The 15,163-nt window shown below is 44.5% G+C and overlaps 2 protein-coding genes across 9 annotated transcripts in view; one reads left to right on the top strand and one right to left on the bottom strand.

The window, feature by feature from the left end:
- The window catches only part of BMX (BMX non-receptor tyrosine kinase), a 52,420-nt gene extending 46,261 nt beyond the window's left edge, over positions 1–6,159 (bottom strand). For all 5 annotated transcript variants that reach the window (XM_082375693.1, XM_082375696.1, XM_082375697.1 and 2 more), the window contains exon 1: positions 440–6,159. In XM_082375693.1, coding sequence (XP_082231819.1) covers positions 440–442 — 3 coding nt within the window. In that variant the 5' untranslated portion in view covers positions 443–6,159. The remainder of the gene's footprint in view (positions 1–439) is intronic.
- Positions 6,160–9,635: 3,476 nt separating this feature from the next.
- Positions 9,636–15,163, top strand: part of PIR (pirin) — a 105,085-nt gene continuing 99,557 nt past the window's right edge. The window contains exons 1-2 of one of the 4 annotated variants that reach the window (XM_082375842.1): positions 9,636–12,696; positions 14,590–14,720. In XM_082375842.1, coding sequence (XP_082231968.1) covers positions 12,558–12,696; positions 14,590–14,720 — 270 coding nt within the window. In that variant the 5' untranslated portion in view covers positions 9,636–12,557. Of the gene's footprint in view, positions 12,697–12,931; positions 13,254–14,589; positions 14,721–15,163 lie in introns of those variants that run through there. The other 3 variants (XM_082375844.1, XM_082375841.1, XM_082375843.1) reach the window with 3 other exon arrangements.

The raw sequence follows: 15,163 nt of genomic DNA, 5'->3' as shown, positions 1-15,163 counted from the left end.
TTTACTGTACACCTGAAACTAACACAACACTCTAAATCGACTACACTTCAATTAAAAAAGTTAATAAAGGGGAAAAAAAGAAAAGTCCTCGAAGGGCAATGGCTTAAGAATAGTATGGAGAAAATCAGCAGAGGAATAGACACAAAGCTAGATCAAGCTGATGGTGATGTACACACAACCCGACAGATTCCCTGAACGAGATCTTGAGCTAGGAGGGAATTTCCAGTGACTCTTCTATAGCAGGCCCCCGAATGACATGGTCCCACCCAAAGCCCCCAGAGGAGCCCCAGCAATTTCACCTTCATAATTTTGCACTATTTTTCTTAAAGCACCCCCCCCCTCCCCCCAAGTTTGTGAACTTCAGGCTCTACAACACCCAGATCCGAACCTATTTTCCTGTAGGACATGACACTGTAGAGCCACCTGCCCTTCCACGCACCATTTTGCCTGGCTCTGCTGCCCGGGTCCACGGCGGTGAGGTCGCTGTGCTCTTGTAGGGACACAGCCGCAGCTGTCCTCCTTCCAGCAGCCGCAAATTGCCTCACATTTTCCCGGCTGCTGGGTCAGAAATGGCTACATTACTCAGTGCCCCCCAAACGTTTATTGTCCTGCAAGGTCTTACACAATCCCACAGGAAACCGCGCTCAACGCTTAGCCAATACTTGTTGACCTGATTGAGCGCAACAAAAACGGAGACAAAAGCATATTTCATAAAGGTTCCAACTTTGATAACTACAGCTCCTGCTTTTCCCAGGCAGCTCTCGGGTACATGTGATAACCTGTCTTTGTTTGGAGAGTTCTGCACTGGAAAGGACGAGAAAACATCTCGGCAAAAGCCCGCTTGTGACGCTGACTTCTCTCACACGAGTCAGGAAACCATGAGGTAACGCCAAAGTGTGCAGAGAATAAGCAATGAAAACTTCAACTCAACACTGGACTGAGGGAGGTCAGAGAGGATATGAGAGAGAAGGACGATCAAATGGTGGAAAAGGAGCACATTTCCACAGCTTAAATTAAGAAATCCAGAAATGGAAGAGAGATGGGTTTGGCTCACGTACCATGCACCAAGAGTGCAGTGAAAGAATGTGATTATCTTGACTGATTTATGATGATCACTCTAATGATTTATGACATCACAACTTTTAAATTTTATTTTTTATTAAAAAAGTTTTTTATTGAAGTATACTTGATTTACAATGTTGTGTTAGTTTCAGGTGTACAACAAAGTGATTCAGTTATACATACATATATATATATTCTTTTTCCAATTCTTTTCCATTATGGTTTATTACAGGATATTGAATATAGTTCCCTGTGCTATACAGTAGGTCCTTGTTGTTTATCTGTCTTATATACAGTAGTGTGTATCTGTTCATCCCAAACTCCTATTTTATCCCTCCCCCCCTTTCCCCTAGGGTAACCATAAGTTTGTTTTCTATGTCTGTGAGTCACAATATCATGGCTTTATTCATTCTACCGTCTTCTCCAGTGCACACTGACTGTATGCAATCTGTAATAAGTCTAATGACTTATTTTAGGCTCAGCTATGGATGGCTGAGAAAATTAATCATCCTTTTGGCATGCATTGACACACTGTATTAGCTTATAAATTGTTGGCTACTTTAACTTATTTGTAAACGTCTGTGTTGTGATGAAATCTTGGGTGGGCAGAGGATGGTGAAGCCACTGACTTTCACAGAGGTATTCTTTTGAGTGGACACAGGATGAGCATCATTTCTTTTTTTTTTTTTTAACATCTTTATTGGCGTATAATTGCTTTACAATGGTGTGTTAGTTTCTGCTTTATAACAAAGTGAATCAGTTATACATATACATATGTTCCCATATCTCTTCCCTCTTGCTGAGCATCATTTCTATTCATTCATTCAGTCTTACTGAGAACCTACCATCTACCAAGCATTCTGTTAGGAGGTCTAGAGACACAGCAGTAAACAGAACGGCGGCAGCCCACATCTTCAGGAGGCTTATGTCCAGTGGAGGAAGGACTACAAGTAAAGATTTAATTACAGTAGAGTGTCTGAAAAATAAATATTTCTATTTGAAACTGGAATTTGGGGAACGACAGAGTCCTTCAGAACAATTCAAAAGAGGAGAAATTACACCCTGATAGCAAATAAATCACTGGTGGATTCCACATAGGTCTCCATCCTCTAGGAATCAAGTAGGCAGTCATTCGAGAAATTGATGGTGAAGCAGAGTGACAGTGGCAAAGCAACTTGGCCAAATAAATTAATTCTACACTCTGCTAATTCACTACCTTTCCCACATGGCGATTTGTATTTACTCTGCTGTTTAAACATGGTAGCATGGCTGAAGATCAATTCTAGAATAAAAAGTCAGTTTAGGGGAGGAGAGGAGGACGTGGCAGAACGCTGAAAACACCTAGGCACAATCTTGGGATTCTCATCCCTTCTTGGGGCTTGAAACACTCAAGGGCAGCTGGGAGGAGTGGTTTCCTCTGAGTCAAAATGTCCCAGATTTATGTATTTATTGTATTCATTCACTTCCTCTGCGACTTCTCCGGAACTTTTCTTGGGCTCTGTATTTTCCATGTCTTCAGTCCAATTCTAACTTGTTGTGGCAACCTGCTATTTCCATTATGTGATTTAATTTGCTTGAATTATGGTCTGCGTTGTCACCTCTACCCAGGGAGACCCATTGGAATTTTCTCTGAGCTTCTCTGCATGAGCTTTTAGCACGCAACAAGTTTGTGCAGGGCTGCAGCATGGGGTGATTTGGCTTCACGATGTAAACAAGCTTGTTCAGTTTGGAGCAGTAGTGCTTACATTTTTAGAACAAGAAAGAACCTGATAGGATCCATTGTGTGTGTGTGTGTGTGTGTGTGTGTGTGTGTGTGTGTGTGTGTGTGAGAGAGAGAGGGAGAGGGAGAGGGAGGGAGAGAGAATGTGTCTGTCTGTGTTTCTTCTGGCTTCGAGTGACGTCTATTTTTCTCTTACTTTAAAATATTCATTTGACTCATGGCTTTAAACACCATCTATATACTTATGGTTCCAAATTTCAGCCAGGTCCTCTCCCCTGAATTCCTGACTTGTATTCGACTGTCAGTTTGTCCATCTATACTTGGAATATCTAATAACCATGCCAAACGTAACATGTCCAAAGGTGACCTCCCGACTAACCCCACAAACCAGCTCCTCCTACAGGCTTTCCTTCTCAGCGAAGAGCAAATGTAGCCTTCCAGTTGCTCAGGCCAAAGAATGTGGACTCACCCTTGACTTTTACCCTTCTTTCACACCCAGCATCTGATCCATCACGAAATATGGTTAGCCATATTGTCAAAATATATCCCAAATTTGGCCACTTTTCACCACCTCTACTGCTACCTACTGGTCTAAGTTGCCACCATCCGTCATCTGGAATATTGTGCTCGCCTCCTGCCTGCTCTTCCTGCTTCCACACTTGCCGCCTGCTGTCTGTTCTCCACTGACTAGCCAGAATGATGCTTTCACGTGTAAGTCAAAGCTGGCCACTCCTCCCGTCTGAACTCTCCAATGGTTCCCCCTCTTCTGGTCCCCTAGTACTGTCTCTAACATCATCTTATGATTCTTCTACCTCACGTTGCCACTCCTACAATATTCTGAGCACCACCTGCCCCAGGGCCTTTGCCCAGGCTGTTTCCTTTACTTGGCAAACCATCACAGACATCTGACTGGTTTGTTTCCTCATCTCCAGGCTCTGCTTCAAATGGCATCTTCCTAATGAGCCCTACCTAGACCATCTTGTTACTACCACACCTCGCTCCACCCAGCACTCCCAATCTCCCTTACTCTGCTCTACTTTTTCTTTTTTTCATAGCACCTAACACCTTAAAACTGACTACATAATTTAGTTATTTATTACCTTTAATATCTGTCTCTCCTCCCTGAGGGGTAAGCCCACAAGGGCTCTGATAGCTTCTCTCTGCAGCCTGAGCTTTTTTCATGGGGATCTCTTCACTGGGGGCGTCACTCCGTCACCTCCTGCTCTCGTGTCTCCTGGTGCTGAAATAATCTCCTTGGAGGTTGGGATCTGATGTGAATAGTTTACACTTACTGGAATCAAAGATGAATGTGTCATCTCTCCTAAGGATGCTTGCATATTAAACCTCAGGTTCAATGGTGGAACCTGAGGTTTTGCTTCATGAAAGGAGATTGTGAGTGGAGGGTGAGGGTGGACACAGAAAGGTTTGTTTTTTGTTTGTTTGTTTTTCTTTTTTCTTTTTTTTTTTGGCCATGCTGCACGGCTTATGGGATCTTAGTTCCCTGACCAGGGATCAGACCTTGGCCCTTGGCCGTGAGGGACCGCCAGGGAATTCCCTGTTGTGTGGTTTTGTTGTGCCCTTTCCCGACATCCATGAAATCTTTACACAGACTGTTGGCATTTTATCAATTTCACTCCTGTTTTCTAGTGGAAGGTAAGGATTTGAGGTCTAGATGGGGTTGGCAAACTACTTCCACCACCTGTTTTGGGAAATAAGATTTATTGGAGTGCAGCCACGGTCATCCGTTCACATATTGGGTGAGGCTGCCCTCCTTCTCCAGCGGCAGAGTTGAGTCGTTGCGACAGAGGCCATATGCCCACAAAGTCTCAAATATTTACTGTCTGGCCTACATAGAAAAAATTTGCCAACTCACGCTCTAGAAGAATCCTGCCAGCTGTGGAAGTGACCTAGTAGCTTGGAATTTAGCTCAACAACTCAATTCAGTAGATCTTCACTGAACTGTATTGTGTACAAGGTGCCAGTTGGAAGCAAAGGAAGTAGGCAAAGGGGAGATCTTGATGGAGCCCTTCCAGCTACGATTCCCACTTCGATTCAAATGGTTTTTTCCCAAAACTTTATTATGAATAATTTCAAAATACAGAAAAGTTTTTAAAAAGTATGGTGAACACCCAAACAGCACTAGATTCTACAATTACATTTTATTATATCTGCTTTGTCATCTATCTGTTTATCCACCCTCTATCCATCCATCAGTCCCCCTTATTGGTATTACTACTATTACTGTTATTATTTGCTGCATTCAAAGTAAGTCACAGACATCAGTGGACTTCATACGTGAACACCTCAGAGTACATGACATCAACTGGAGGATAATTCAAATTAGCCTTTTATTTTTAGTTATTTTCTTTTTATTGGAGTATAATTGCTTTACAATGTTTTGTTAGTTTCTGCCACACAGCGAAGTGAATCAGCCATACGCATACACACGTCCCCTCCCTCTTGGACCTCCCTCCCACCCCACACCCCATCCCACCCATCTAGGCCATCACAGAGCACGGAGCTGAGCGCCCTGTGCTATACAGCAGGTTCCCACTAGCTAGCTATTTTACACATGGTAATGTATTTATGTCAAACCTAATTTCCCAATTCATCCCACCCTCCCCTTCCCACCCTGTGTCCATACGTCTGTTCTCTACGTCTGCCTTTCTATTCCTACCCTGCAAATAGGTTCATCTGTGACATTTTTCTAGATTCCACATATATGCGTTAATATACGATATTTGTCTTTTAGCCTTTTAATTTAACTCCAACCCTGTGATCTTGAAAGCAGCCTTCATTTGGCCAGAAGACACAGTCTTACACAAGCTGAAAACTGAGAAAGGTTATCAGGATAACTGAGGTAAGTATCATTCACCTACATTTCTCCATTTCCCTGGTTCAGAGATGAATCGGCCTTTCAGGGCTGAGCATGTTTTGCATGTGATGAATTCTAGGAAAGTTCTGTGGCTCAAAAGAGAGGGTCATAAGCTATTCTTTTCTGGCACGCTGCCAAAAACCCATGGGAAAGACAATTACGTGTTTCATGCACTGGTTGATCACATGTAGCCTCTGGGTCAGAACCCTGGCCGATGGACCAGACCACATCCATGCAGATTGCTCTCACGAGGGTGGAAACAGGAGTCACGTATACACATCTTTTCTGGATATTTTTGGATGTCCTCGACCACAAGCACATTAATGCCCTTCATAAATGAATGTTTACAAAATAATCAGTCCCTTACTTGGAGACATTTCCTGGGTCCAGAGAGTCTGAATCCCTAATATGGAATATTCTAAAGATATTTGTCATTTAATGAACAGCAGTTACCATGCCCTGGGAGGCAAATTACCGAAACCTGATCAATCTGCAAGAAAGATTTTTTGAGTTGACTGCTTGAAGGAGAAAAAAAATTGCAAATGATGAAATGTATAAGATGTCCATATATTTCTATAAAGTATATTTTTGAGAAGAAAGTCAGTCAGTCATCCAGGAGAAGAAAATAAAATTTTGGAATGAGAAAGGAAAAACAGGTCACATAAAATATGTTGATAACATGAGTGTCTTCAAGGATAACGGTGTTACTGGGAATCACTGAGCGATTGATGGCGTATCTACACGCTCATATATCCAGCTGCCTATTTAGCATCTCCAACTGGATGGCAAATGACAGTGTGAAAAGCGCTCAAATCTCCATGTATGAAGTCACATTTCTCATCTCAAAAGCCAGCCTTGTTACAGTGAAACATTACATGCTGCATATTCCCTTTGTAAAAATTTGCCCCCCACCTTTGTTTTTCCTCATTTTAAGTCTTCTAGCTTTTCAGGTCTGCTCTTTTTTTCCCTTTTTTTCTGCAGCAGCCCACAAACAGACTTCCCTGCCTTACCCTGACAATGCACGCCCTTGGACTTAGCTTCTCCCCATGACTGGCTTCCCAAAGTCAAGAAGGAAGGGAAGCTCTTCTGCCTGTTTCAGTTTCAGAGGTGGAGGGGATTCTGAGTCCCAGGGAAGGCTCTGAAAAGGTGATAAACTGAAAGCATCCTCAAGAGTATGGCAAGTCCAATATAGAAGTGGGTAAAAATGCACAGCGATGCCATTCTCTCCTGTTTTCTTGTATTAGGAAGCTGTCCTTCTAAAGGCTACATGTAACAGAGGAAACTTTCAGGACACCTGTGCTTCAGAGGTTACTGCTCTGGCCAGTGGGATGCAACATTTCATCTCTCAAGTCTAGTTTAATAAATTTTTATCTTACTGGATGGCTGCTTGCCTTGGTACTAACATTTAAATGAACAGATCCGCTTTCTGAAAGGGTAAAATTTTTTTTTAACATCTTTATTGGAGTATAATTGCTTTACAATGTCGTGTTAGTCTCTGCTTTATAACAGAGTGGAGCAGCTCTACATATACATATATCCACATATCTCTTCCCTCTTGTGTCTCGCTCCCTCCCACCCTCCCTATCCCACCCCTCTAGGTGGTCACAAAGCACCGAGCTGATCTCCCTGTGCTATGTGGCTGCTTCCCACTAGCTTATCTATTTTACATTTGGTAGTGTGTATATGTCCATGCCACTCTCTCACTTCGTCCCAGCTTACCCTTCCCCCTCCCCGTGTCCTCAAGCCCATTCTCTATGTCTGAGTCTTTATTCCTGTCCTGCCCCTAGGTTCTTCAAACTTTTTTTTTTCTTTAGATTCCAAATATTTGTGTTAGCATAAGATATTTGTTTTTCTCTTTCTGACTTACTTCACTCTGTATGACAGACTCTAGGTCCATGCACCTCACTACATATAACTCAATTTCGTTTCTTTTTATGGCTGAGTAATATTCCATTGTATATATGTGCCACATCTTCTTTATCCATTCATCTGTCGATGGACACTTAGGTTGCTTCCATATCCTGGCTATTGTAAATAGTGCTGCAGTTAACACTGTGGTGCATGACCCTTTTTGAATTATGGTTTTCTCAGGGTATATGCCCAGTAGTGGGATTGCTGGGTCGTATGGTAGTTCTATTTTTAGTATTTTAAGGAGCCTCCATACTGTTCTCCATAGTGGCTGTATCAATTTACATTCCCACCAACAGTGCAAGAGGGTTCCCTTTTCTCCACACCCTCTCCAGCATTTATTGTTTGTAGATTTTTTGATGATGGCCATTCTGACTGGTGTGAGATGATACCTCATTGTAGTTTTGATTTGCATTTCTCTAATGATTAGTGATGTTGAGCATCCTTTCATGTGTTTGTTGGCAATCTGTATATCTTCTTTGGAGAAATGTCTATTGAGGTCTTCTGCCCATTTTTGGATTGGGTTGTTTGTTTTTTTGAAATTGAGCTGCATGAGCTGCTTGTAAATTTTGGAGGTTAATCCTTTGTCAGTTGCTTCATTTGCAAATATTTTCTCCCATTCTGAGGGTTGTCTTTTCGTCTTGTTTATGTTTTCCTTTGCTGTGCAAAAGCTTTTAAGTTTCATTAGGTCCCATTTGTTTATTTTTGTTTTTATTTCCATTTCTCTAGGAGGTGGGTCAAAAAGGATCTTGCTGTGATTTATGTCATGGAGTGTTCTGCCTATGTTTTCCTCTAAGAGTTTGATAGTGTCTGGCCTTACATTTAGGTCTTTAATCCACTTTGAGTTTATTTTTGTGTATGGTGTTAGGGAGTGTTCTAATTTCATTCTTTTACATATAGCTGTCCAGTTTTCCCAGCACCACTTATTGAAGAGGCTGTCTTTTCTCCATTGTATGTTCTTGCCTCCTTTGTCATAAATTAGGTGCCCATATGTGCATGGGTTTATCTCTGGGCTTTCTATCCTGTACCATTGAGCTATATTTCTGTTTTTGTGCCAGTACCATACTGTCTTGATTACTGTAGCTTTGTAGTATAGTCTGAAGTCAAGGAACCTGACTCCTCCAGCTACGTTTTTCTTTCTCAAGATTGCTTTGGCTATTCAGGGTCTTCTGTGTTTCCATACAAATTGTGAAATTTTTTGTTCTAGTTCTGTGAAAAATGCCTTTGGTAGTTTGATAGGGATTGCACTGAATCTGTAGATTGCTTTGGGTAGTATAGTCATTTTCACAATGTTGATTCTTCCAATCCAAGAACATGGTATATCTCTCCGCTTGTATCATCTTTAATTTCTTTCATCAGTGTCTTATAGTTTTCTGCATACAGGTGTTTTGTCTCCTTAGGTAGGTTTATTCCTAGGTATTTTATTCTTTTTGTTGCAGTGGTAAATGGGAGTGTTTCCTTAATTTCTCTTTCAGATTTTTCATCATTAGTATATAGGAATGCAAGAGATTTCTGTGCATTAATTTTGTATCCTGCTACTTTACCAAATTCATTGATTAGCTCTAGTACTTTTCTGGTAGCATCTTTAGGATTCTCTATGTATAGTATCATGTCATCTGCAAACAGTGACAGCTTTACTTCTTGTTTTCTGATTTAGATTCCTTTTATTTCTTTTTCTTCTCTGATTGCTGTGGCTAAAACTTCCAAAACTATGTTGAATAATAGTGGTGAGAGTGGACATCCTTGTCTTGTTCCTGATCTTAGAGGAAATGCTTTCAGTTTTTCACCGTTGAGAATGATGTTTGCTGTGGGTTTGTCGTATATGGCCTTTATTATGTTGAGGTAGGTTCCCTCTATGCCCACTTTCTGGAGCGTTTTTATCATAAATGGGTGTTGAATTTTGTCAAAAGCTTTCTCTGCATCTATTGAGATGATCATATGGTTTTTATTCTTCGATTTGTTAATATGGTTTACCACATTGATTGATTTACGTATACTGAAGAATCCTTGCATCCCTGGGATAAATCCCACTTGATCATGGTGTATGATCCTTTCAATGTGCTGTTGGATTCTGTTTGCTAGTATTTTGTTGAGGATTTTTGCATCTATGTTCATCAGTGATATTGGCCTGTAGTTTTCTTTCTTTGTGACATCTTTGTCTGGTTTTGGTATCAGGGTGATGGTGGCCTCGTAGAATGAGTTGGGGAGTGTTCCTCCCTCTGCAATATTTTGGAAGAGTTTGAGAAGGATAGGTGTTAGCTCTTCTCTAAATGTTTGATAGAATTCGCCTGTGAAGCCATCTGGTCCTGGGCTTTTGTTTGTTGGAAGATTTTTAATCACAGTTTCAATTTCAGTGCTTGTGATTGGTCTGTTTATATTTTCTATTTCTTCCTGGTTCGGTCTCGGAAGGTTGTGGTTTTCTAAGAATTTGTCCATTTCTTCCAAGCTGTCCATTTTATTGTCATACAGTTGCTTGTGGTAATCTCTCATGATCCTTTGTATTTCTGCAGTGTCAGTTGTTAACTTCTCCTTTTTCATTTCTAATTCTATTGATTTGAGTCTTCTCCCTTTTTTTCTTGATGAGTCTGGCTAATGGTTTATCAATTTTGTTTATGTTCTCAAAGTAAAAGAGTAAATATTTGTAAGAGTTTTTTTTTTTTAGGCCAAAGAGCTTTGAAAATCCATCTCATCTGTTTTCTTGCATAAAAGCGTATTTTCCAGTTATCTATTATCATGAAACAAATGACCTGGAAACTGAGTGGCTTGAAATAACCATGTTTATCTGCTCAAAAGTATGTGGGTCTGGAAGTTGGGAAGCACACAGTTGGGTGTTCATGTCTTAGCCACGTGGCGTCAGCTGGGGCAGCTGGGCCTGGAGGAGCCACTTCCCAGATGGCTTGTTTGTCTGTATGTCTGGTGCCACAGTGTCCTTGGCCTCTGTCTCCTTCCTCACATGGCGTTTCTTCCTGCAGGACCTCTCCTCCACATGGCGTGGGCTTCTCCCAGAAAGCTGGTCTCAGAGTCCTCACTCTTCCTACCTGGCAGCTGGCTTCCCAAAGGCAGGAAGCAGAAGCTGGCAGGCCATTTCAGAGCCACGCCCAGAAGTGGCACACTGCCCCTTCCACTGTATTCCATCAGTCAGAGCAGCCAAAGGCCCTGCCTAGACTTAACAGGAAGAGAAGTAAACTCCACTTGTGATGGGGGGAGTGTCAAGGTCACATTGAAGAAGAAGACAAGTGTATATGGGAGATACTGTTGGAGCCATCTTAGGAAAATAGAATCTTCCAAAGGAAGAGAAACGATGACTCTGGTCAACAGTGTGTAGTCGTGATGACTGCCAAGTCAAACTTCTCACCCAGACTTGAGGGAACAGACAGGCAACGCTTCCTAGAGGGAGTGATGTGGAAACTGAGAGCTGAAAGATGAATGGCAGTAGGCCAGATCAAGGAGAAAGAAAGTTCCAGGCAGAGGCACAGCAAGCTGACAGAGTGAATGCACATTCGAGAGCCTAAAGAAGTTGAGCATAATGGAAAGAGGGGCTGCTGTGTGTGTGTCCATCCTCGAGCAAGTGTCAGCATGCTGAGGGCGAGGCTGGGTTAAAGACATCACAGCTCCTTCTCTTGAGGGCAATGAAGGTTTTAGGCGGTTATTCCATTTCCCTGTGACGTGGAGAATGGCTTGGCTATCAGAGAAGATGGATGGTGGCAGTCAAAATGGGAAGCACTGGATATATTGCTACTTAAGAGATAATAGGAGCAGAATCCACAAGATTTCAAGGTGGAATAGTGATAGCTTGAGTTTCAGTCTCAGGCAATTGGCTAAACATTGAACTTTTTGGTAGGGAAGGCAGAAGTATTTACCAAGTTCTGCCAAGTGCCAGACAGAGAGCCCACGCTTCTATTTTCTTTGGAGACAGCTGCAGTCGTAAGTAGAATGATGATGAGCAACAATATTATTTCATGGCACTTTTAATGTTCACGTGTATTATCTCATTAGCTTTTTAAAAACAATTTATTTAATTAATTTATTTATTTTTGGCCGCATTGGGTCTTTGTTGCTGTGCGCGGGCTTTCTCTATTTGCGGCAAGCAGGGGCTACTCTTCGTTGCGGTGCGCAGGCTTCTCACTGCGGTGGCTTCTCTTGTTGCGGAGCTCAGGCTCTAGGTGCATGGGCCAGTAGTTGTGGCTCGCCGGCTCTAGAGCGCAGGCTCAGCAGTTGTGGCGCACGGACTTAGTTGCTCCGCGGCATGTGGGGTTTTCCTGGACCAGGGCTCGAACCCGTGTCCCCTGCATTGGCAGGCGGATTCTTAACCACTGCGCCACCAGGGGGGACCTCTCATTTAGCTTTGACTCATCGAAGTAAAGTGGGAAGGGGGGACTTGAGCCCCACTGACATATAAGGCATCAGGGGGAAAGTCCTTCTTCCTCTACGGACTGTTGTCTTAAAGCAGGAGTCTGCAAACCAGGCCTGCAGCCAAGTCTGGCCCACTACCTCGTTTTTTTACAGCCTGCGAGCTAACAGTGGTTTTTACACTTGTAAGTACTTAAACTAAAAAACCAAAAGGAGAATAACACTTCATGACAAGTGAAAATTACATGAAATTCAAATGTCAGTAGCCATAATTAAAGTTTTATTGAAACACAGCCACACCCATTTATTTACCTGTTGTCTCTGACTGTTCTGTTGCTACAAAGGCCAACTGGCTTGGTAGCCACAGAGAACACGTGCAAAATCGAAAACATTTACTATTCAGCACTTTCTTTCCTTCTTCAAAACCAGGCAGTGAGCTTTCTGGTGTTTACAGAACAGAAACCCGCGGAGGCTTCTGCAACTCCGCACTCCCCTGGGAACACTCTCCAATTCCCTCACCCCTTTGCAAGGAGAGAGCAGCAAGCAACTTATTTATGTAGCCAACAGTTGTGTAATACTTAGCACCTGCCCAGCTCATTTCATTCTCATCACAGCCCCATCAGGTTGTATTGTATTATCACCATGCCCATTTTACAATGGAGGAACCGGAGGCACAGAGAGGCTGAGCCACCTGCCCAAGGTCACACAGCTAGAAGTGATGGAGGCAGGATTCAAACCCATGCCGCCGAGCTCCTCGGATTGCGTGATCAGCGGACTCCAGGTAGAGACAGGTGTCCTAGAAGGTCCAGTTGGGACCTTCGCCCTGAACAGAACACCTGCCAGGTCCAACTCCCGCTCCCAGGGCCCAGCGCGCAGCTCTAGGGGGCGGGGGGGGGGGGGCATCGAGGGCAGGCGGGGGCGGGGGAGCGGCGGGGGGCGGAGCGAGAGGATGCGCGCGGCGGCGGACTGTCAATCAAGGAGTATCGCCCCCGCCCAGGGCCCCAGAGACCCACACACTCCCGCCTCTCGCCTCCCTGCGGCCGCCGGCAGCGAAGTGCTGAGTCACGGTGAGGCAGCTGCGTGGCGCCCTTCGAGCCCACCTTCCCCACGCCTCCCCCGCCGCATGGGCTGCAGCAGCCGCCCTCACCGGGCGGGACTACAGGGCGCCCGCAGGGCCGGGCGGGTGCCGGCGATCAGTTAGCAGGACCCCGCCCTCTCTGGCCCGCCTCAGACTCCCAGGGGAATCTCCTAGGCAGATGGCCAGAGATGCTTAAATAGTCCTCTGCAGTGGGGTGCAAGTGGCAGACAACTTTTCTTTCTGCAGACCACTGCCATCTGGTAAGTACCTCATCAGTGGTTCACGTGCATAGAATTTAATTGTAGAAGTCTGGAAAGACCCAGAAATAGTCCAAATGGGAGGGGGGGGCGGGGCGTAAAATATCAATACTTTCAAGATGCTTGTAGGTAGGTGATGACAGTTCTGTACAGCGTGGAGGATTGAGCTCATTTCAGGTACCCCACGGCCCAGCACCCAATAAATATTTATTGATTGCCTGCCTCGGGGAGGGCACACGTAGAGTGAGCCTTGCTTGACTGCCTGGAGGGCTTTGCCGCACACAGCGCTCAGAGGAGCGGCAGCTCACGTTCTTAGGGCGCTGACTACACTCCTTTGCGGTAGGCAGTCTTATTACTCCTATTTCGCAGGTGGAAGAACTGAGGAACAGAGAGGTTTAGCAATTGGCCTCAGGTCAATTGCTAAACAGCTGGTACGTTGGTGAACTTGGGCTGCAGACCCAGGCTGTGTGGCTCCCAGAGTATGCTTCTCGCTGAAGCATCTCTCTTGGTTTGAGTGGGAATCTTTGAAGGAAAGGATTATACATTTGAAGAAGAGCGTTAGGAGTTGCGGGTATTGTATGCAAGCATTTGAAGTGGAAAGGGGATTGATTATACTTGTTTCGTGATATGCCGTTGAGTAGGCTTTCGACCCACAAAGAGGAAACACTTTTGGATTGGGGCTGTGGTTGGGTGCCGAAATACGGAAAGCACTGTCAAGGGCACCTCCTCCATGAGTTTCCTGTGCTCTACTTCACGTGAAAGCTCCAAGATTTCTTGCTACTTAAGTTGACCCTGAGCTTCAGGGATAGATGGGTCTTTGAATTTGATGACCCTCAAAGATCCCTTTCAGTGTCAAGGTCTTCGGCATGTTCAGGTGAGAGTCCCAGACCTCTTGGTTTTTCTCCGTGTCGCCACACAGATCTCTCTCAGCTCATGGTAGCACCTCCGTCATGGGGCAGCGCGGGGTAGCGGGGAGGTCGAGGGATTTCAATCATGTAAAGCAGATAAAGTGCGCATTAGAGGTCCTTAGTGAATGCCCAACGGAGCTGTTATTACTAACCCTTGTCAAAGGTGGTCGTAGGACTACACCCGATAAACATTGTAAATCATTAGTAGGGTGCTGGGAACCTAGTTAGTACTCCCACGCGTTCACCATCATTATGGTTGATTTAAAGCACCTAGCCCAGGTCTTGTGCAGAGTAAGCAATTTAAAAATTGTAGCTGTTAATACTTGGGGCAGGTGTGAATTTCCTATCCTATATTTTATAGTACTTGATTGGTCCCTCCTTGATGATTTCTGTGTTTTGTTGTTCCTCCTCTTGCCCTCCGTCCTCTACAGCTCAGCCTCAGAACACTCTCTTTTTAGCCATGGATATGGCGTGGTCCAAAAAGGTTACCCTCTCACTGCTCAGCCGGGAGCAGTCGGAAGGGGTTGGAGCGCGGGTCCGCAGAAGCATCGGCAGACCTGAGGTACGCTGGCTGGTTGGGTGGCTGTTTCCTGCTTTTTTGCAGAAAGGACTGGTGGGACCCTGAGGATACACTTGGGAAGAGAGGGCGTGAGACAATCGCGAGCTGCCCTGTGGGGTGCCTTAGGAACCAACTCTAAACTTAGCAGTTGGGGTCCTCCCCAGAGCAGCCCCAGTCTCAAGGGGGTTTCTGTAATATAGATCCAGTGGTCCTGAGCTGAAACATCTGTGCCCCTCTCTGCAGACCCACGTCCCATCCTGGGTTTATCTGTTAGCCTCTGTGTGCACATCACCAGACACACCCACCTGATACCCCCGGGTTTACATGCCCACAGGTCAAAGCACCAAGGAGAGACACTGGGACCCCATCCCAAATTCCCAGGAGAGAGAATCCGACTGGCTTGGCTTGGGTCAGGTCTCTACCCTGGACCAGTCAGCCATTGCCAG

This window comes from Balaenoptera borealis (genome assembly GCF_965194805.1).
Source record: "Balaenoptera borealis genome assembly, chromosome: X".
In the NCBI taxonomy this organism is placed as follows: domain Eukaryota; kingdom Metazoa; phylum Chordata; class Mammalia; order Artiodactyla; family Balaenopteridae; genus Balaenoptera; species Balaenoptera borealis.
This window is presented reverse-complemented; position numbering and strand designations above follow the sequence as displayed.